Raw genomic sequence first — 22,499 nt, 5'->3', positions numbered from 1 at the left:
CTCCCAGCCTCCACTCATCAGGCTTGAAGTCCTGTCCCCTTGAGGAGCTCTGATCCAAGTGAATTCAGGTGTCTTAGAACCTGCCTCCTTCCCTCTCTGGTCTCTTTGGGGTTTGAGGATATGATTTCTTAGTTAGAGATGATGGGTGTTATTATCATGCTGGGGTAGGGAAAAGGAAGGAAGGAGAGTGAGGCTAAGTAGGAAATGGTTCTAGAACAAGGGTGGCAGAAAGAAGAAAATTTATTGAAAATGGATTTTGGCTCCTAGGAAGTTGTACGAAAAGCAATGTGAGGGGAAGATGTAAGTTAATAGAGTGATGGGAGAGGGCATCTACTTTTAGGTCAGGCACTCTACTTTCTCATCTCTAAACACCCTCAAACAACTGAAACATTTATCTTCACTTCCAGACATAGACATACTGCGATTTCAGACATAAGCGCTGACTGCTTCACTCCCAATATCTTGTTAATTATCTTGAACATTCAATTACTTTAAAAGGAGCCAATGCATTTTAAATCCATGTTTAGCGAAGCCTTGAAAATGCAAAATGTGGTCTTGTAGTGAATGCATTAATCAAGTAATATATGATATACATGATATTAGAACCTTTTCTTTTTGGTAGGGGCACAAGATAGAAAGGCACCGAATACTTAAATTGCTCACTAGAAGATCCAGTCCTTGGTTGGCTCCGCCTTAAATGTCTCGCCTTAGAAACACCCTTAGTACAAGAAGAGATATGAAGGTTAACTTTGTAAAAGAAAACCAGTTTTAACCAAGGTGGTAATCTGAGTAGAGGTATGTAGCTCCCCTTCCAGATTCCCTTTAAAATGACCATATAATAGAAATAGGAGAAAACTTGCTCTAATGTTAGTAATAAGAGAAGAGTTTTATCTGCACACCAGGACAGTAGAGGACCTTATGAGAAATATTGTGTAGCTAGAACTGGAAAAAAGGAAGGCATAGAGAGAATAACTTATAATTTCCCCACTTCATCCTTCAATGCTATCCTTGGGAGTGAAGTAAAAGGCACTGGAAGAATGTCACTGAAGTTCCTTAAATGAGGAACAGGGATGAGGGAGTAGATAGGGTAGGAGGAGAAAGGGTGAGGCAACACTATGAGATACAGTGAAATGACAATATGTGAACGCTAGCAGCAGCACTAAGAGGCCCTAAGATTCAGTCCTGGTCTAGCTGTCTCACCGTAGAAAGGAACACTGAACAGAAAGTGCCCAACCCTGTGGGCCTTGCTCCCAGCACTGGTGGCAAAGAGGCAAAGTTTCTACCTGAGGCTACCTGAGGCTCTGGTTTCTTTTCTACACTCCCTGGGCTGTGAGATCCATGAAAAGGAATGCACTTCCCCCATATCTCTGGACCTTACTATCTACTTGATTATCAGGAAGTTAAGGGCAAAACCATACTACTAATAAGCACAGAGGAAACTCACTGGACCAGTAAAAGGATAATACAGTATAAAGGAGAGGCAGAACTGGCACACAAACTCAGGCCTTCTGATAATCCAGAAGCCACGTTTTACCTACACCAAGCTCCTACCACAGGGAGAATTTAATCAATTAGGATAATGGCTAAATAAAACATGGGATATACATAATTACACGGTTATTTAAAGACATATTTTACAGATTATCTGATGATTTGGGAAAATATCCCATGAAATGAAGCAGTAAAGAAATTTAAATACAGCATGATCCCAATTTTGAAAAAAAACAAACAAAAACCCCATCAAAACCAAATCAAAGCATGTACATACAGACCCCATGAGCGAAAAGGGGGTGAAAAAGTCACAGAAAACAGAGCAGAAGGAAATATGGCTCATTAGCTGAAAGACCGAACTATGTACACAGAACACAACCAGGGTCACCAGATATTTGAGAGTATGTCTTTCAACATGATAATCAAGACATATGACTACACACAGGAAAAAAAAGTGAGAGGAAATAAATGAGTATATTAGGATAACCATAATTAATATCTTCTGAGAAATGAGACATTATTACATTCATGAAGAAAAACCAAAGTGCTATAAGAAGAAACACTGAATTTTAAGAAAGAGTTCTTAGAAATTTAAAATGAGAGGAAAACAAAATAAAAGTAAAGGTTCTAAGATAAAGTGGAAGACACCTCCTAGAAAGAAGAACAAACAAACCAAAAGAGGTAAATACTAGAAAACAGATAATAGAATTTGAGGATCAATCCAGAAGATCCAACATCAGAATGATAAGTGTTCCAAAGACAGAACAGAAAGAAGGGCAGAAACATATTATGGAGGTTTATGTATGTAAGCACGTGGAAGTGCTTGAATACATATGTGAAAATTTCTCAGAGTGAAAGGATAAAGGTTTCCAGTGCAAAAGGCCCACAAACTGTTTAGCATAATGAACTTAAAAAAGACTAACACCAAGGTATAGCATTGTGACATTTCAGAATACCAAGGATCCCAAAATCTTCCTGGGAGAAAAAGTCCCACACAAAGTATGAAGAATAAAAATGGCATGACAGTTAATGGCAACACTGAAATCTAGAAATCAATGGAGCAATGTCTTCACAGTTCTTAGAAAAATTATTTCCAACTTAGAATTCCATACCTAGTCAATCAGAAAATAAAAATATTGCTGTACATCCAAGGTCTAAAAAAATTTTACTTCCTATGCACCCATTCTCCAGAATTTATTGGAGGATGAACTTCCGTAGAATAAAGGAGAAAACAAGAAAGAGGATGGGAAAAAAAACAAATACTACACACAGAAACCATAAAGCTGTACAAGAAAGAGAATTTATACACTTCGTAGCTCAACAGAGAACGATATTTACTTGATAACACTCTAGAGATTTATTTTTAAAAAGGTGAAAAACTCTTTTGGCAAAAAGGGGGACAGGAGGAAATGTATACACATTGTAAAGGAGTTAAATCCTTTAAAATAAAATGAAATAAAAGTAAGTAGATAACATCTAAAATTGGAAAAATAAAAACAAATAAGAATTAGCAGTATAAATTTTAAATTTAGAAATTAGGAGGAAAAATCAAAAGAAATAGCTAAAAGGTGAATAAGAATTGGGAATGGGCAGCAATAGGGCAAGGAATACCTACACAAATATTATAGTACTTGTTAGCTTTCTAAATTATGTGCAGGTATTATTTTTATAAAAATATAAACTGAATTTTAAAAGGAGGTGGAGGTGAAGAGGGGGAAAAAAGGAGGGGGCAGGGGGAGAGGGGAGAGACAGACACACACACACACACGCACACACATGCAGAATCTTTTAATGAAAAGAAAAATGGTTAAACTTTGGGGCTATAAAAGGAAAGAGCAGTCCAAAATCACATCTCTTGCTTGTCCTGGGATAGCTTTACCCCAAATCTGTGGACTTTGAGTGGGGTCAAACTAGCCAAAGCTATGAGTCTAAACTGAAACATGCAAGCAGATAACATGAAATGGAATTGGCAATCTAATAGAAGGGCAAAATGAACATTCTAGGCCTAGGGAAGGTGGGAAAGATCTTTTATTTAGCCCCATTCTCCACTGGCTTATCATCTCACTCTCCTACTTATGTCTTCCCTAGCATGCAACAAAAAGAAAGGCAGAACAGTTATCTACCTAGTAATGTAAAGAGGGCCAATAAAAATGTGAATCAATCAGCAAAAATAAATCATTCAATATGGTGAGAATGAGCAGAATGGATTTAAAGTCATGAGTCCCAGGAATGAAGGAAAATTCCTCTTCTTCAGGGAAGAGGTAAACCACTTGTGAAATCTGAACGTTAGCATGTGTAATTCTGTTATGCTTTAAAGTTTATAGCACATAATAAATAGTAGAAATAAAAATAAAGCTTAGATAGCAAAAATTCTAAGAAATGAAAGATATATTTTGTATGAGGACATGGATTTAATCAGTTTGCTTTCAGATATTTTAAGTGTCCTAAAGACCTCTAGCTTTAATGTTATTTCTTATACCTATCTTTATCTTTACATTTAGATTCCATACGAAGGTAAGATATACTTTAATTTCTTCACAGGTCTGTTGAGATATTCAGATGATTAAACAGAGAGGATAAAAAAAAAACAAAAACAAAAAACAGAGAGGATACCACTTTAAGGATCAAGACATTTTCTATTACTGTTTTCAAATTAACTAGAATACATATAATTCTAAAGAACAGTTTGGGAACTTCCCGGAGAGAAAATGTTCATTGAAAAATAACTTTGGTATTGCTTTACTTATAAAGGTCTAACATAGTTATCTTGAAATTCAAGACGATCTCTTAGGGCTTTTTAACACCTCAAATAGTTGAAGGCACATATTAATAAAGTAACAATATAATGCACCCTATTGTTGTTTTTATAGTTATGAAGTCTTTTTAGCAAAAAATGCATAAACAATGCTAGAGATTTATTCATCAACTCCTTTAGGGAAGAGGTTTAGGGAAGAGGGTAGGCAATGAAAGTTATATGATTAAATAATATAACTTTTCAAAATGACTATGTCCTACAATTTAGACCAGGATTTGAAAAGTGATCAGAGACAGATCAGAGCTAATGAGAGATATAGAAAAGTCTCTCTTCTAAACCCTAGGGTAAATTTTGCTTAATGAATCCAATCCTAGTCTTTGTAATACTTAACCATTAATAGTTTAAGAAATATCTTAAAATATTTATATGGTGCTTTAAGGCATCATATATACAGCTGAAAATGTGCATTTCAGGATAAAGTGGTTTAGTGTTCTATTTATCTGTTCCTACATTATGGCTAGAGATTCCCGCTTCAAAAAGTTTGTTTACTGTAAGTCCATAAAGAGACTTAAAAAGGAAGTCAGAAAAAAAACATTTGTTGAGACTGCCAAGGTTTACAAGCCTTTCAAAGTCTTTTAAGTATTAAAACCACTTTCAAAATTAACTCTAAATGCAAGTGCTAAAATTGTGGATAGTGAAAAAAATACAATTTTCATCAGTAGTATTCCAAATTCTAACACAATGTTACCTAGATTACAACATAAGAATGTTAACATTTGTGTAGTCTGTGTAGCATTTTATAGAATAAAATATGCTATTAATATAAGCCACAACTTAATATCAAAACAAAAACAGTAAAAATAGTAATAAAATTAGAATTAATTTGTCTGATCACTAAATTATATTTGCTAAGTGGTTAAAAGAAATTATGAACAAATATTTGATGACTGGTTAAGTGGTTAATGAAGAAGTAAACACAGTTTAGACGTTAACCTGCCATTTGCCATCATTCCCCCAAACTTCTGAAATTTTAAGGAATATGATCAACTAATGGCGGTGCAATAAAAGCAATGAATTAGATATTTTGACTTTGTTAGTGAAATACAGGAGAGTCTCATAAAGAAATATATGAAAAAGACATTTGAGAAATTGCCTACACCTGAAGAGAAACATGTAAAAATGTATTTACTGGCTGCATTGTTCTTTAAGTTATTTAAGTCCACTTGTGAGCATAATCTAGTTTGCTTCATTATTTCAATCTTTCAAATATTTCATTTCTCCAAGAAGCTTATCCCACAGATTTGATTTAGGACTCTAAAATATTTCCAGTAGAAAGCAGGAAAGAGTTGTTTCATGTCTGTCTTTCTAAAAGTAGTTTTAAGAAATGTCAGTATATTTTTACTTTTAAAAGATTTTTTTTACAATATTTATTTTTTTGCTTATTTTAAAAAATTTCCTTAACGAGGCCATAGGATTAAATGTTACATATATTAATATAGGCCACTTCTTATATGATCCTACTAATACACAAGGATATTATATAATTTAAGATAATTATATATTATATAATATGCTAGTACATTAGTAGGAAAAAGAAAGAAAGTGGTGGTGTAAACGAGCTAAATCTTCATCTCTTAGAATGAGCTGATAATACCTAAACATAGATGAATCAATAAACAGCAGTAAGTATACTGTTTAGAATTTGTTACACATCATCCAACATGCATTTTAATAGAAAACAGAAAAAACAGGCTTGTTTTGTCTGTTTTCCTAAAAGCAGTTTTAGGAAATGTCAGTATATTTTTACTTTTAAATGAATTCTTTTAATTATTATTAGAAATGCCCTTAAATCAATGCATTATTAACAACAAGTCACATCTAAATAATTTTAAACCAATGCCCATTACAGAGGAAAAGGAAGTTAAAACTTACACATGTTTCATAGTAGCAAAAAAAGAAAGGCCCAAGTAATAGAAACCCTTACTTTATAATATTCTTACATCATAAAAATCATATAGTTTAGCAATGTATATAGTTTTTACTGAATTTCCACTTTAAAATGGTCATACTAATTCTTGATTAATTATAGGCCACCAGGAAAATCACAGTGGGGTTCATCTCAAACACAGAACCAGAATTTAGCACTATATGATCTTAATGTTCACTTAAACTTTCCTATTTTATAATTTGTTGCTCACAGCAAGAAAAGTGATATGCTCATATATCAATCATATTTGTTGTTGGCATAACTAAAGTCTCTTATTGATTTACCAGGGGCAAGTCAGGTAAAGAAACCAAGCAATACAAAGTAATAACATATATAAATATGATTATAATGAAGACTTAAAAATACAAAATTTTCTTCACAGACCCAAAAATATGAATAGAAGGCACTATACCATTTCAACCCCTCAAAACTGAGATGTCACCTACCTACTACTACTCGAAGAAAGAAAACATAAATGTGAATTAAATAGATAAATACCTTTATAATTTAAAGTTGGGTTACGTAGAAATTAACCACCACCATAAGTAAAAGAAAAATATGTATCATATATGGCAAAGTGTTTAAAGCTCTTGTCTGTATATATATGTATATCTATATATATACATATGTGGTCATCTATCTATCAAACAAAGTAAATAAGGAAAATGAAAGATAATAGAAAAATAAGACAAAGGAGATAAACAGGTAACTCAGAATGAAATACAAATGGACAAAAGCACATTAAAAAAATATTCACCTTCTACCCCCCTTTATCGGGGTGGACTGTACACTTATGATAGTTCTGGAGAATAACCTGACAATGCATATCAAATGCTTTAAAAATGTACAGACCCTTTGACCTAACTATTCTACTTTTGGGGGTCTTAGCCTAAGGAAATAATTAAACAAGTCGCAAAATATGCACACACACACACAGATGTCCAGTGGAGTGTTGCTTACAACAGCAAGAAAGGGAAAACAACTGAACGTTCATTAATAGGGGATTAGGTAAATATAATATGCAGGTAACAAAAATTACTTAAATTCATATTTGATAGGAAAATGTGTGTATAACAAGGGGTTCTGTGAAAAAAAGCAAAATGAGGTTAAAACATTAGTGAAAGGGGCAATAAACCTAAAAATGATGAAAAAACTGTTTTTGACTGTCAATGAAGTTATAGTTTGCTGGGGAGAGGGAAGGTAAGATATGATAATTGTTATAACAATGGAATAAAAAATATAATGGAAATGTAAAAGAGTGTGTGCAGGCAAAGTGGGGAGGACTCATTAATGGGAAGGTTTCACAAAGAAGGCAGTATCTAAATTGGACTGTCAATGAGGATAAGGATCTTAATGTGCTAGGATGTGGGATGGAGAGAAAGTAGCACTCAAGATCGAGGGAGAAGCCTGGAAACTGTAGAGGCAAGAAAATGAAAGCATGTTTAAGAGGAGGTTGGGACACTGAGTGCCATAGGGAAGTGAGTCTGCATGGAGCTGGGAAAGCCTTTAAAGGTTCTTCTAAGTAAGGGGTCTGAACTTTGCTAGGAAGATCATTTTAGGGTGAAGAGTAGATTGTAGAGGGGGAGAGGTGAGAAATGGAAACTGTCCTAGATATCACTATAATTATTCATTTCTTACATCAAATCTTCTCAAAATGTTTTAAAATAAACTGAATTAAGAATCATCACTCTATTCTCTGTTTAAATAAATCTCTAAAACACAAGTACTAACTGGCAATTTCATGTGGTTTCTTAGGTAGGAGGGGTCTATATTTATTTTTCAGCTTTTTGAAATATTCCACAGATGGTTCCTCTAAATAGAGAAACTAGATAATTTATCACTAATGAGTTAAAAATCCCCCTCTTAAACAATGGGCAGGCCTTCTGGGGTCATTTTTGATGTGCCATATCATGTGTCCTGAATGATTTTACCCAGGGGAACTAATTTATCAAAAGCTTAAGACTGCAAATGTTAAAAGATTTACAGAGCTGTACGTTAGTGTAAAAAGCAGAATGCAGTATTTAGCAAACATGAGTCACAGGCTGCAAAGTAGGGTTCATGACAGGGAGACACTGATGAATGGGATTAGATCTAATTGAGGTTTGGTACAAAATGATGGCAAGGATTTTTCTTTTGCTAGCTCTCATGTTAATAAGTACGTGAGCAAGTATTTTGGGAAACTATGCTAAGTTAAAATTAGTTGGCAAAGTTCTAAAGTGAAATCAAATATTAATATATGCATTTCAATAAACACTTCTAGGCTACAAGTGATTGATACAATTACTGTACTAATCATAAATCTGGATTCTTTTTAACAGCCTTGTGACTCACGGAATTTGCAGATGCAAATGTACAGGTGAATGAATTTTAACTATTTAAAAGATAAATAACCTTAAGGTACTAGTGAATTAACCAAAATAATAAACATTTTATAATGTATTCATAAGACACTATTGTGGTTATTGTAGTAATTAATGCCTACAGAGATAATATCAGCTATTTACGAATATCACAAAGAGAGAATACATTTTAAGAACTGTTACAGTCCTTTAAATTAATCCAGCATTCTGAGTAATAAATCAACCATAACCTTTTGAAACCTGTCTCCGTGGGAAATAGCAGATACCATGTTTTCCTCTCAGTCTCATTTTCCTAGTATTCATGCTTATGTAAGATGGGAAAAAAGAAAACGACAATGCAAAGAACCTTTTAATTTACAGTAATATTTGCAGTTACAGGTGAATAACTGAACAATGCCTTGTGTACAAGGAGACTAAGGGCCAAACGAAATGTATTTAGGGCTTCAAAAAAGACTCTCATTGTCTATTGGCACTGATTAAATTTTGTTGCCAAATGGGAAGATATATGAAAGATTCAGTTTGTAAGCATTTTGCTGCTTCATATTTATTATACGAGGAATTAGTATAGAGATCTTTTTTATAAAATGAAACATCTTTGTATTCAAGTAATTACAGGGGAAACAAACTTCCATAAGAACCCTGTATTCAATCAGAATATCTGTACTATAAGAAACTGGTTCTACTAGTATCTTTTATTGTACTCTAAGATAAAATCACTGACATGGGGTGCAAAATTTAAGAAAAGGAAAGGTTAGAGACAGAAATATTACTAAATGTGAGTTTCCAGATGGGTAATGAGGAAATCTTGACTTTTCATTTAATGTCAGAAATTTTATCAGTTCCATAATTAAACCCTGCTGCCGGCATCCCCACCCTGCATGGCACTCAGTGAGTGCTTTCTCTGTTTTCCAGACCCAAAATAGGTGCATGTTTTACTCCAAGTCAACAGACATGTAGTTTGGAAGCAAAGATTTTAAGTCAAATAAATATCTATCCCAAAATTAAGTACTGACATTGGTAAAGTATTAAAATTAACAAAATTAAAAAAGTTAATTTCTTCTTGAATAAGAAGTAATATAGGCTTATTAATATAAGAAAAATAAAATTAGTCTATATAACAAAAATATAAAAACTAAGGATATCTTTAATTAACAAATATATAAGACATATATGAAGAAAATTCTAAAATTTTGCTGAGGAACATACAAGAAGGTATGCATATGGAGAGGCAAACTATTCTAGAGTGAGAAGATTTGACAGTAGGAAAATGTGAAGACAAAATTAATTAACAAAATTTTTAAAAGATTTTACTTCCTTGGAATCAGAAAAAAATGATTCTGACAGACATTTCTTAGTCAGGGACACTTTAAAAACAAAGAATAAAAAAGGGGGACCAGCACTGCTATATGTCAAAAAATACTATAAACTATTAGTTTTTAAAATAATAGTTACTAGCTCTAGGATAGACAAATAGGCAAAATAATAAGATAAAAATCCAATAAACAGAATTACCTATGACTACTGTATGTAAATTAATGGTGCCATAAGGACAGACTGTCAATATATTATACAAGAATGACTAGCTCTTTGGAAAAAAATTAAGTTAGAGTCTTGCCTGTTAACGTACGTCAAAATAAACCTGGAGTAAATGGAAGCAAAAATTAAAAAAACTTATAGGTGAAAAGGCCTTTTGAGGAATAATTCCAAAGGCAGGGGGAAAAAAAAACAAATGAAGCTATTTTATTAGATAAAAGTTTAAAATTTCAGTATTAAAAAGGACATCTCAAACAAAGTTAACAGTAAATGATAAACTTGAAGAATATACTTGCAACATGTATCTTACAGGAAAGAGTTAATATCCTTTGATGATCTCATCTAGTCCTATGGCTTTAAATATCATCTAAATGTTAACAATTCTCAAATTTATCTTTCAGTTCAGACTTCTAAACTCCAGATTCTTATATCCAACTGCTTACATGATATCTCCACTTGGATGTATCTTAGACAAATTTAAAATGCTCCAAACTGAACTCCTAATCTTCTGTCACCTCTACCCTATAAACCTGCTCCACCATCTCTTTTAAGGTGACTGGATTCTTTCAGTTGCGGAGTTCAGAAATCTTAGTCAATTTTGCCCTTTCTTTCTCCCACACCCCAAATCCAATTTGTCAGGAAATCCTGCTGGCTCTACCTTCAAAATATATTAGAATCTGACCACTTCTCACCAACTCCACTGCTACCAACCTGGTCGAGCTACCACCATCTTTTACTTGGGTTATTGCAGTGGTGTCTTAAGTTTCAGCCCTTGCCATATGACAATCTATTCTCAACACAGAAACCAGAGGGATCTTATAAAAACATGACTAAGATATGTTACTTCTCTGCTTAGATCATGCCATAGTTCCGTTTAGTTCAGAGTAAAAGCCTATATCCTTATAATGACCTACAAGGTTCTACATGATCTGCCTTTGTACTTTGAGGTATCCTTACCATCAGATAAGTGCCTGGCACACAGTAAAAGTTCAATAAATATTACTGAATGAATGAATAAACATCCATATCTTAAGCTCTTGTAAATAAGTAACAATTTTTGCTATACATGACTATGTGAAAAATAATGTTCAAATGATTGGCTAGGTCATTCACAGAAAATATATCCTTAAATAGATGGAAAAAAATACACTCAAGTATACTAGTAAACAAAGAAAAAATGGAAAGAAGATAATATTTATGACTATTAAAGTGGCAAAGAATCAATAAGTAATTAGCAAAGACAAAAGAGGGAGAGAGAACCCCAGATTTAAAAGGATTTAATAGATACATCCCAACCAATGACAAAGTATGGGCCTTGTCTGGATACTGATATAAAAAAGCTATAAAAAGAAATCATTTACGGGACAATGGAGGAAATTTGAACACTGATGGCATTAGTTATGAAAAGAGCACTGTGTTTTCTTTTAGAGACACTAAGATAAATGGAAGAAATGATATGTTGCCTGAGTTTTCCTTCAAAATAATCCAGTGTAGATATAGATGGGGTGGAGGAAAGCAGATGGGGTTCTCAAGACTAGCCATGAGATAATTCTTAAAGTTAGGTGATAGGTACAGAACATGAGGCTCATTATAGTTTTCTTTGTATTTCTATGTGTGTTTGAAAATGATTTTCTAAAAATTAAAAATATTTTAACAGCAACAGCTGGTGAAGCTAAAAGGAGCTCATTTTCTTTTTTCTTTTTTAATCTTAAAAAGTATTTATTGATATCTCTCTGTAAGTGAATCAACTGGGTGTAAAGTGGCATAAACACAGCATTGAAAATCAGCTAAACCCCATAATAAAAATAAATTACAAAAAACAAACAAACAAACAAAAAAACCCCGAAAAACAAAGACAGTGAAAGAGAGAGAAATTCTTACAAAATTCGTTCAGGGGCTGTGATGCAACCTGGATTGACCACATCTAGACCCACACCTGGATGAGACATAAGTCTGGACACTCTTGGGGCTGAGAGGATTGGTGAGGTTGGGTGAGCAAATGCAGACCCTTTAAAGTAATACTGCATGGTACCCATTCCATGGGTTCCCAATCTCCAGGTTCAGGGGAATCTTCCTACAGCTAAAACATGCATGGGAAACCCAGAGGATGGTACACGGTGTGATTGGGAAAGGTTTCTAAAACGCACCTCATGTATTCATCTCCTGGTGCTCGGGTTCACCATTCCAGCCCCTTTACTAACAACCTCCCCACTTGGAGAATCAAGGAGCTCATTTTCTTACACTGTTCATGGGAGTTAAAATTGGTACAACCATATAGGAGAGGGAGAAGTTACTTAGCAATATATATTAGAAACTTTTAAAGAAGTGTAGATTTCTTGAGCCAGAAATTCCACTTCTAGGAGTTTATCATAGGGGTAATCAGGCATGAGCACCAGGATAAATGTATATATTTGCTCACTACAATATTATTTACAATAATGAAAATTTATTAACCTAAATTCCTAACAACAGAGTACAGATTATATCAATTATAGTTAATCTCATCAGATTTTTAAAAACACAGTGTGTGTGTTTTAAATACAAAGAATGTAGCTGATCTAGTAAATACTTTTTAAAGCACCAGAAATAAAATATTCAAACCCCACAGCATTTAGTAATTTTGAAATTTAACAACAAAACCAGTTGACATTACAGGAGTATAGGAAAAAAGTCAGTCGCACATGTATAAGCTTAAGATGAATGAGACACATTTGACTCATGTTTTGCTTTAGTTGAATTTTACTTCTAAAATTTGTTAAGACTATTTATTGATAAATTTTAGCAATATATGCTATTTGGCTATTGCTTCATGTCTCTAGAAATTCAAGAGTAAATTTCACTATTTACTTTTTAAAATGAACTACTTCAATATTCTAAGACTAAGAAAAATAAACATTTATAAATGTACTCACTTTATACCCCTTCCCTGTTATTCATCTTTGACTCTCTCTTCATAATGAATATAACATACATAATTCATGGAATGAACAAGACATACTAAGCAAATAGTTAATGTATAAAATCACTTGAATATTAAAATAATAAAGTAAGAACAAAACATAATAAAAACAAAACCCGCCTTCTGATACATTTTCAGAAGAAAGTTCATGATTATAAAAGGTAACATAACCTCAATAGTCTTTCCTTTTGAATATGTTGCGAAAAAGAATTCAGAACCAAATAAATGTTTTGTTTTACTGTTGACAAGTATAGTCTACGCAATTACACTGTAAGTGAAATACAGATTTTTAAATAAGGGATAATGATCATCACATAGCAGGTGGTCAGTATTTCTTAATCTTGGTGTTAAAACTCTATTTCCTCTCCAACATCTTGAATGCACTATAAATAAAGAATCAAGGCCCCAAAGGTATGAGAGAATCTGAAAAAAATCTTAAGTTTTCCTTCTAATGATCTCAACGAGGTCACTTCTGATGAAGATAATGCTTTATTAAGAGAAAAAGAATATACATATAACCCCAACTTGCCTGTCATCTTAATGTAAAGATACAGTATAGGAAACCTAATAATAAGAGACCTAGGTAATTCAGAGCAACCTCTCTACTGAAGGCAAGTAAAAAATCTGGACAAAATATAAAAAACACAGGCTTGAAGGCACAGGAGAGCTAACAAGATTGTGAAGAATTATAGGCAGGTATCAGGAGGAAGTTGAAGGCTCAGGAAAGTAATCTCTGCATTTACAGCTATTTTCCCCTCAAGGTTATTTGCTGATGCTGGAGGTGGCAGAACAGCTTAGTAACATTGTTGAGAGCTTTGTACGACTGGGATGCAGGAACCGGAATTTAGTGCCTACTAAAGAGAGTTCTTCCTAAACCCTCCCCAATTTGAGTTGGGGCACAGTTAAACTCCACAGGGTAAACTAGGAGTAGGCAGGCCCTCGCAGAAGCTGAAGTTCAGTTTCAAATTATCTCAGTCTCTAAAACTGGACTGAAATGATTTTAGACTGCTAATGCCAAAAGGAGCCTGGAATAAGCAAATATTAATCCTCTCTGAGGAAGACATTGTTATCAGAAGCCTCAAAGGATTTCTACAAACGATTCTGCAAATACATGTGGGATGCACAAAAATTACCATGCATTCAAGGAAATGCACATGAAAGAAATCCAGCAGAAAGAGAACAGAAACAGACGCAGTGGGTTCTAGGCTTGGGAATTCTCAGGCACAGACTTCACCCACCGTATTCAGTGAGAATTTCTGCAAAGAAATGGAAACTATAAAAAAAGAATCAAATGGAAATTCTGGAATTGAAATATAACTGAGATAGGGAACTTGATGGATTTAAGAACCATTTGACACAGCTGAAAAGAGAAACTACAGAATATGTGAAAAGAAATTTCCAGGAAGAGAAAAAACAATGAAAAGCAGAAGAGTAAAAGTCATAGCTAAGACAATAAGAAGGTACCATGTAATATAATTGGAGTCTCAGAAGTAGAGAAGAGAATAAAAGTGGCAGAAGCAATATTTGAAGATATAATGGTTAAGAACTTTACGAAACTGCTGAAAAATAATGCAGACACAAATTCAGAGAGTCCTGTGAACCCAAGTAAGAGAGGTAGAAATAAAATTACATTTAGGCACAATATAGCAAAACTACTAAGACTCCAAAGACAAAGAGAAAACATTTTAGGAAGCCAGAAGTCAGATTATATTCAAAGGAGCAACACTTAGAATGAAAGCTGGCTACAAAAGCAACAACAAAAACCAGGAGATAATGAAATGATATCTTTAAAGTGCTAAAATAAAACACCAAACTGGAATTCTGTACCCAGCTAAACAGTCTTCAAGAAAATAAGTAAGATACATACATCTTCAGAAGTAATTGAGGTTATGAAATTTAAGATAGGGAGATTACTTTAGATTACCTGATGGGCTCAATCTAATCATATGAGTGCTTAAAAGCAAAAACTTTCTCTAACTGTAGGCAGAAGAGATGAGGCAGAAGGGAAGGTAAGAGAGATCTGAAGCATGAGAATGACTTGACCTGCCTTTGTTGGCTAGGAGATGAAGTGATGAAGAGGACCACATGCTAGGGAATAGGGGTGACCTCTAAAAACTGAGTGTCTGCACAATGCCAGGTACTTTAGCAAGTTTGGACTTGCTCTGAATTCGAGCTGCCTGACCAATAGCCAACAAGAAAACAGGGACATCAGCCTTACAGCCACACAGAATTGAATTCTGCAAACAACCGGCATGAGCTTCGAAGCACATTCTCCCCCAGAAACTCCAGATAGGAGACCCAACTAGCTGACACCTTGATTACAGCCTGTGATACTCGAGGCAGAGTAACCAACTGAGCCTGCTGGACTTCCAATCTACAGAACTCTGAGATAATAAATCAGTGTTATTTTAAGTTGATATGTTTGTATTAATTTTTTAGCGTTGCAATAGAAGCCTGATATAAATGGAAAAATTCACAGTAAAAGATGAAGTTTTTAATAGTTCACCTCAGTATTTGATAGAACATGAATTAAAAAATAAGTCAGTAAGAACAAGATTTGAAGAACACAACCAATTTGACCTGACTTAATATATTCTTTAAAAGCATAATTGAAACATTTACACCAACTCTATGCTGGGCTTTAAAGAAGTCTCCACAAACTTCAAAGAATTAACATCACTAAAAATAAGAGTTGCAAATTTAAAAAGAATATACATTAATTTAGTGTTGCTGTTATTACTTTGGGTTAAGGTAAAGATGAGACATAAACAAATGTAAAATCTCATAAACATTTGTATAAGAAAACTTTTGGAGAGTTTGACAGATCATTTTAATTAAAAAAAAAATTATTTGTTCTCTGACCCAGCAAATTAGTTCCTAGGCAACTAGTACACATGCAGACATGGGAATACAGTAGTCTCCCCTTATCCAAGGGGGAAAACATACCAAGACTACCAGTGGATACCTGAAACTGCAGATAGCACTGAACCATATATTTACTTTTTTTTTTTTTTCCTATACATATCTACCTAAGGTAAAGTGCAATTTATAAATTAGGCACAGTAAGAGATTAACAACAACAATTAATAATAAAATAGAACAATTCTAACAATATACTGTAATAAAAGTTTGTAACTGTGGGCTCACTCTCTCAAAATATCTTCTGTACAAATTTAATGCCTTTTCCATCTGAACTAAGCACTTACCATGCATTGTGGCCATAACTTTTGCAATTTGAGGTTCAAGAGCAAAACTAACATGATTTCTTCCTCTTTCTTCATGACTTCATGGATAGAGTATTCGCTCTTCTCATAAATTTTAGCAACCACAGCACGTGATTTATTTTTCTTTCCTTATTAGGTCTAGAATTTTCACCTTTTCACTTAAAAGGAAGCTCTTTATGGCTTCTCTATGGCAAACCCAAATTGCTAGCATCACTACTCTTGCACTTTGGGGCCATTATTAAGTAAAACAATGGTTACTTAAATACAAGCATTGCAACACAGTGACAGTCGATCTGATAGCCAAGATGGCTACTAAATGACAAATGGGAAGAATATGATGGACAAAGAGATGATTCACATCCTGGGAAGGACAGAGTAGGGCAGCATGAGATTTTATCATGATACTCAGAACAGTGTGCAATTTAAAATTTATAAAGTTTTTATTTCTGAAATTTTCCATTTAACATTTTTGGACCTCAGCTTACTGCAAGTAACTGAAATGGTGGAAAGTGAAACTGCATATAACTACTGTATATGGGCATGCTCTCTGACATGCACTGTTCACCAATAGAACAATGGTTAAGTAAATGATGGTACATCAATTCTCACAACTATTAAAAAACATGCTAGATTCTTTATGTATGCACCCTAAAACTGTTCAAATAAACTAAACAAATAAAAACAGTTGTAGTTTAATATATATACAATATGTTAGCATTCATGGGAAATGTAACCAAAAGCTAATGAGTTAATTATCTAATACAAATATTATACACACACTGTAATGATAACCAAACTGTTAATAGGCATTCATCTCTAAGATAGCACAGAAGATTGAGGTTCTGGGAAAAGTTGAAAAGGGCACTCTACTGCTATAGAATCTGAATATTTTAAAACCAAGATTATATGTTAGTTTTTCAATTAAAATGTCCCATGCACACTTTTATGAGAGCAGAGACATCAAGTGATCTGCCAACAGAAAAACAGTAAATTCTACACTGTTAGCTGATCTTAAGAACATAGAAGATTGTTATGTATTACAGAATATAATATTCTTAATTATAATCTTCAGTCTTTAACAGAGGTTAAATTTTAAAGAAGGGTGGAAGTAAAATTATCTTATCAAAAAAAGGTAAAATAAAATAACTTTACTGCTAGAATTATTTAGAACATCAAGCATACTTACTCTTATACCTTTGAAAGATACTGGTTAATTGAAATGATTCTGAAGTTAATTCTCCCATCTTCACAAAATAGCAAACCTACTAAAAAACTGACTGTTCTGTTGATTGATATTATAACAGAGGCTACTTCTTAGAAATAATGTTTATTTACTTAATGAAATAAAATCTGTACTTACAACAAGGAGAAGACTGAACTGGTCCAAGTTGTGGAAAGTTCATAAGAATAGAAACCCCTGGTAGATCATTTTGCTTTGCATGTTCAGTAGTTTGGTCAGCCCAAACCACCACTTTCTTCCTCTCTACCAAATGTTCAATTTCTTTGAAGTCAGACTCAAAAGTAGCATTTAACAGGCCAGATTCTTTTAATGCACAATACTGTTTTCTTAGGGCTGGAAGTAAAGCATTCAATACTCTGCATACAGAAGGTGACAAGAAAAGAAAGATAAATACTAAATTTTAAATACATTATTATGGTTCTATGCAACATCCAAAGTAATAGCAGATGATTAAAATGGTTCCCTGTACATATTTTCCTTTAGAATATTTCAATCAAATACCTCAAATATTCTTAATACATTAAGTATAGATTGGAAAGAATGTTGGATGGGAATTACAAGCACCAGGCTGTAGTCTCAGCAAGTCTTCACTTGCTTCTATATGACCTTGGATAAGGCACTACCTGAGGTTTCTCCTCTATAATGTGGGGTACAACTGGACAGCCACTACTTTCAATAGGAGATTGTTTTCAGAACTATGCAAAGCATAATGTGGTTTACAAATCAAAAATAGTGTTGTTATTGAATACTATGAGATTGAAATGAAATATTAATACACTGTCAAACGATGAAGGTCAATTTAGGTATATAAGATTTAAAAAATAAAAAATGAACAAAAGTCAACTTTCCTTGAAGTTAGCTCTTCATGAGCTAAAGCAATAGCTTTCAAAGCCATTCGAAGGAAGAATTGTGGAAAAGTATGGTGGGTATAGGAAAATGACGGGGCATTGGATTCTTGGCTCTGATTCAAAATCTCGCCTATTGCTGTCAATCAGAGCAGTACTAAATGCATCTTTTTATGTATTAGACCTCCATGAAGAGTGTTCACTGAAGAAATGCCAGAACTAAAAGTTATAAGTGGTTCCTAACTTTTATATCAATGAAGACATCAAACAACATGAATAATCTTGAAATGACTTAGTCCTGGTGTTCCAGCTGACTCATAACATCCAGAAGAATAGAACCATCTGAAGTAGGAATAGGGCAGTGGGAAAAGAATAGGCACTAATTTTAACACTTAAGGAAATAACTACTTTATTAACTAAGAATCTTAAATATTTAGATAGCAGTACAAATAGTCTGTGACATTTTTCTTTTTGGTGATAGTGGGGAGTATGCCATTTAAGCCAAGTAGGTAACAATTGTAGGGAAAAGTCATTAATCAGAAAGTCAATAAAAACAGTTATTTACAACTGCTTTCCTTTTGGAAAGTCTAGAATTTTGATTCACCCTGCTAGGCACAGGGCGCCTATTCAACCAGCTCCCAATAAAAATCCAGGACACTAAGTGTCAGCCTAACGAGATTCCAAAGTAGACATCATTTCACATGGGTCATTACAACTTTTTTCTGGAGAACTTAAGCACAACTGTGTGGGCCCACTGGATGAGGACACTTGAAAGCTTACAACTAACTGGTTTCCTTTGTTCTTTGCCCCATTCACCTTTGCCTTTTGCTAATTTTGTTTTGTATGCTTTTACTCTAATAAATCATAACTATGGAGTCAACTATACGATGGGTTCTGTGAGTCATCCTAGTAATTATCAAACATGGAGGTGGTCTCAGGGACCTGGACATATGTTATTTATGTATATATGTGTGCATGTATGTATGTTTGTATGTATTTATGCATTCATAAATTTATTTTTAAGTTTTTGGACTCGATATTGATATATATTGCAAAATGATCATCACAATAAGTCTAGTTAACATCTGTCACAGAATTCTTTTTCTTCTGATGAGAACTTTTAAGATCTACTTTCTTGGCAACTTTCAAATATGCAGTACAGTATTATTAACCATAGTTGCCATGCTGTACATTACATCTCCATGATTTACTTAATAACTGGAAGTTTGTACTTTGTGACTCCCTCGACCAATTCCCCATCCCTGCCCCCAACACCCCACCACCAACCTGTATAATCTGTTCTCTGTATCTATAAACTTGGGTTTTGTTTTTGTAGCAATGAACACAGGTGTGCTTTATATTTTGTGTTAGTGTTTTCATTTTCTTTGAATAAATACCCAGAAGTGGAACTGCTGTATTATATGACAGTTATTTTTACCTGCGTATGTTTTCTACTCAGGGTTTTATGGTTTCAGATCTTACGTACAAGTTTTTAATCTATTTTGAGTTGATACAATTGTGTGTATGGTGTAAGATATCCTTTGGCTTGTTGCTGTGCACTTTTCCCAGCACCATTTATTGAAGAGACTATCCATTCCCTATTGTATATTCTTGGCACCTTTGTTGTAAATTAATTGATCATATATGCATGGGATTATTTCTGGGCTCTCTATTCTGTTCCATTGATCTATGTGTCTGCTTTTGTGCCAGTACTATACTGTTTTGATTACTATTGTTTTGTAGTATAGTTTTAAATTGGGAGTGTGGTCCCTCACACTTTGTCTTTCTCAAGAATGCTTTGGTTATTTGGAGTCTTTTGTGGTTCCACACAAATTTTAGAATTGTTTGTTCTAGTTCTGTGAAAAATGCCATTGAGTATTGATAGGAATTGTTCTAAGTCTGTAGATTGCTTTGGGTAGTATGGACATTGTAACAATACTAATTCTTCCAATCCATAAGCATGGAATATATTTCCATTTATTTGTGTCTTCTTCAATTTCTTTCATGAATGTCTTATAGTTTTCAGTTTTCTTTCCCCTCCTTGGTTAAATTTATTCCTAGGTATTTTATTCTTTTTGGTGCAATTGTAATGGAATTGTTTTCTCAATTTCCTTTTTGATAGTTTGCTATTAGTGTATAGAAACACAATAGATTTCTGTATATTGACTTTTGTATCCTGCAACTTTACTGAATTTGTTTATTCTAATAGTTTTTTGGTTGTGTCCTCAGAGTTTTCTGTTTATAATATCATGTCATTGGCAAAAGTGACAGTTTTACTCCTTCCTTTTGAATTTAGATGCCTTTTATTTCTTTTTCTTGTCTGACTGCTGTGGCTGGGACTTCTAATACTATTTTTTTTTAAAGTTAATTTTTATTGGGGTATAGTTGATTTAAAATGTTATGTTAGTTTCTGCTGTTCAGCAGAGTGAATGAGTTATACATATACATATATCCACTATTTTTTAGATTCTTTTCCCATGTAGGTCATTACAGAATATTGAATAGAGTTCCCTGTGATATACAGTAGGTTCTTATTAGTTATCTATTTTATATACAGTAGTGTGTACGTGTTGAATAAAAGTGGCAAGAGTGGGCATCTTTGTCTTCTTCCTGATCTTAGAGGAAAAGCTTTTCAGCTTTTCACCACTGAGTATGATGTTAGCTGTTGGCATGTCATATATGGTCTTTATTATGTTGAAGTATGTTCCCTCTATAATCACTTTGTTGCAAGTTTAATCATAAATGGATATTAAATTTTGTCACATGCTTTTCCTGCATCTATTGAGATGATCACATGATGCCTTATCCTTCATTTTGTTATCACACTGATTGATTTGCAGATGCTGAACTATCCTTGCATCTCTGGAATAAACCCCACTTGATTGTGGTGTATGATCCTTTTAAAGTATTGTATTGGTCAATTTGGTTTGCTAATATTTTGTTGAGGATTTTTGCATCTATGTTCATCAGGGATATTGGCCTGAAATTTTCTTCTCTTGTTCTATCCTTGTCTGGCTTTGGTGTCAGGGTAATGCTAGCCTATAAATGAGTTTGGAAGTGTTCCCTCCTCTTCTGTTTTTTAATTGAAAGAGTTTGAGAAGAATTGGTATTAACTTTTCTTTGAATGTTTGATAGAATTAACCAGTAAAGCCATCTGGTCCTGAACTTTTGCTTGTAGGAACGTTTTTAAGTACTAATTCAATCTCCTTACTAGTAATTTGTCTGTTCAGATTTCTTATTTCTTCATGATTTAGTCTTGGTAGGTTGTATATTTCTAGCAATTTATCCATTTCTAGGTTGTCCAATTTGTTGCTATATAATTGTAGTAGTCTCTAAGGATCCTTTGTATTTGTGTAGTATCAGTTGTAACATCTCCACTTTTACTTCTGATTTTATTTATCTGAGCCTTCTCTCTGTTTTTCTGCATGAGTCTAGATAAAGGTTTGTCAATTTTATCTTTTCAAAGAAGCAGCTCTTGGTTTCATTGATCTTTTTTGTTGTATTTTAGTCTCTATTTCACTTATTTCTGCTCCAAGCTGTGCTATTTCCTTCCTACTACTAACTTTGGGCTTTATTCTTGTTTTTCTATTTGTCTATTTTTTGATTTTGCTTTTGATTTCTTCTTTGATGAACTGGTTGTTCAGTAGCATGTTGTTTAATCACTTGTTTGTAAAATTTCCAGTTTTCTTTTTGGAATCATTTCTAGTTTTATACCACTGTGGTCAGAAAATATGCTTAATATGATTTCAGTCTTCTTAGATCTGTTAAGACTTATTTTGTGGCCTAAGATATGATCTATCCTGGAGAATGTCACATGTGCAGTTTAGAAGAATGTATATTCAGTGGCTTTTGTATGGAATGTTCTTTATATATCTGTAAAGTTTGTCTACTGTAACATGTTGTTTAAGGAAGATGTTTCCTTATTGATTTTCTGTCTGGATGACCCATCCATTGATGTGAGTGGGGTATTAAAGTCCCTTATTCTTACTGTATTGCTGTCTATTTCTCATTATGTCTATTAATATTTGCTTTATATATTTAGGTTCTCCTATGTCAGGTGCATAAATATTTACAAATGTTATATCCTCTTGTTGGATTGACCTCC

General features: G+C 33.5%; 1 protein-coding gene across 1 annotated transcript in view; it reads right to left on the bottom strand.

Annotated features, from left to right (window-relative positions):
* The window catches only part of KIF18A (kinesin family member 18A), a 79,060-nt gene that overhangs the window by 14,651 nt on the left and 41,910 nt on the right, over nucleotides 1-22,499 (bottom strand). Inside the window, exon 13 of the mRNA XM_079930560.1 lies at nucleotides 17,670-17,905. Within this exon, the coding sequence (XP_079786686.1) occupies nucleotides 17,670-17,905 (236 nt within the window). The remainder of the gene's footprint in view (nucleotides 1-17,669; nucleotides 17,906-22,499) is intronic.

This window comes from Stenella coeruleoalba, assembly GCF_951394435.1.
Source record: "Stenella coeruleoalba genome assembly, chromosome: 8".
NCBI lineage: Eukaryota > Metazoa > Chordata > Mammalia > Artiodactyla > Delphinidae > Stenella > Stenella coeruleoalba.
The sequence above is the reverse complement of the archived record's forward strand: the minus strand, read 5'-3'. Positions and strand labels throughout refer to the sequence as shown.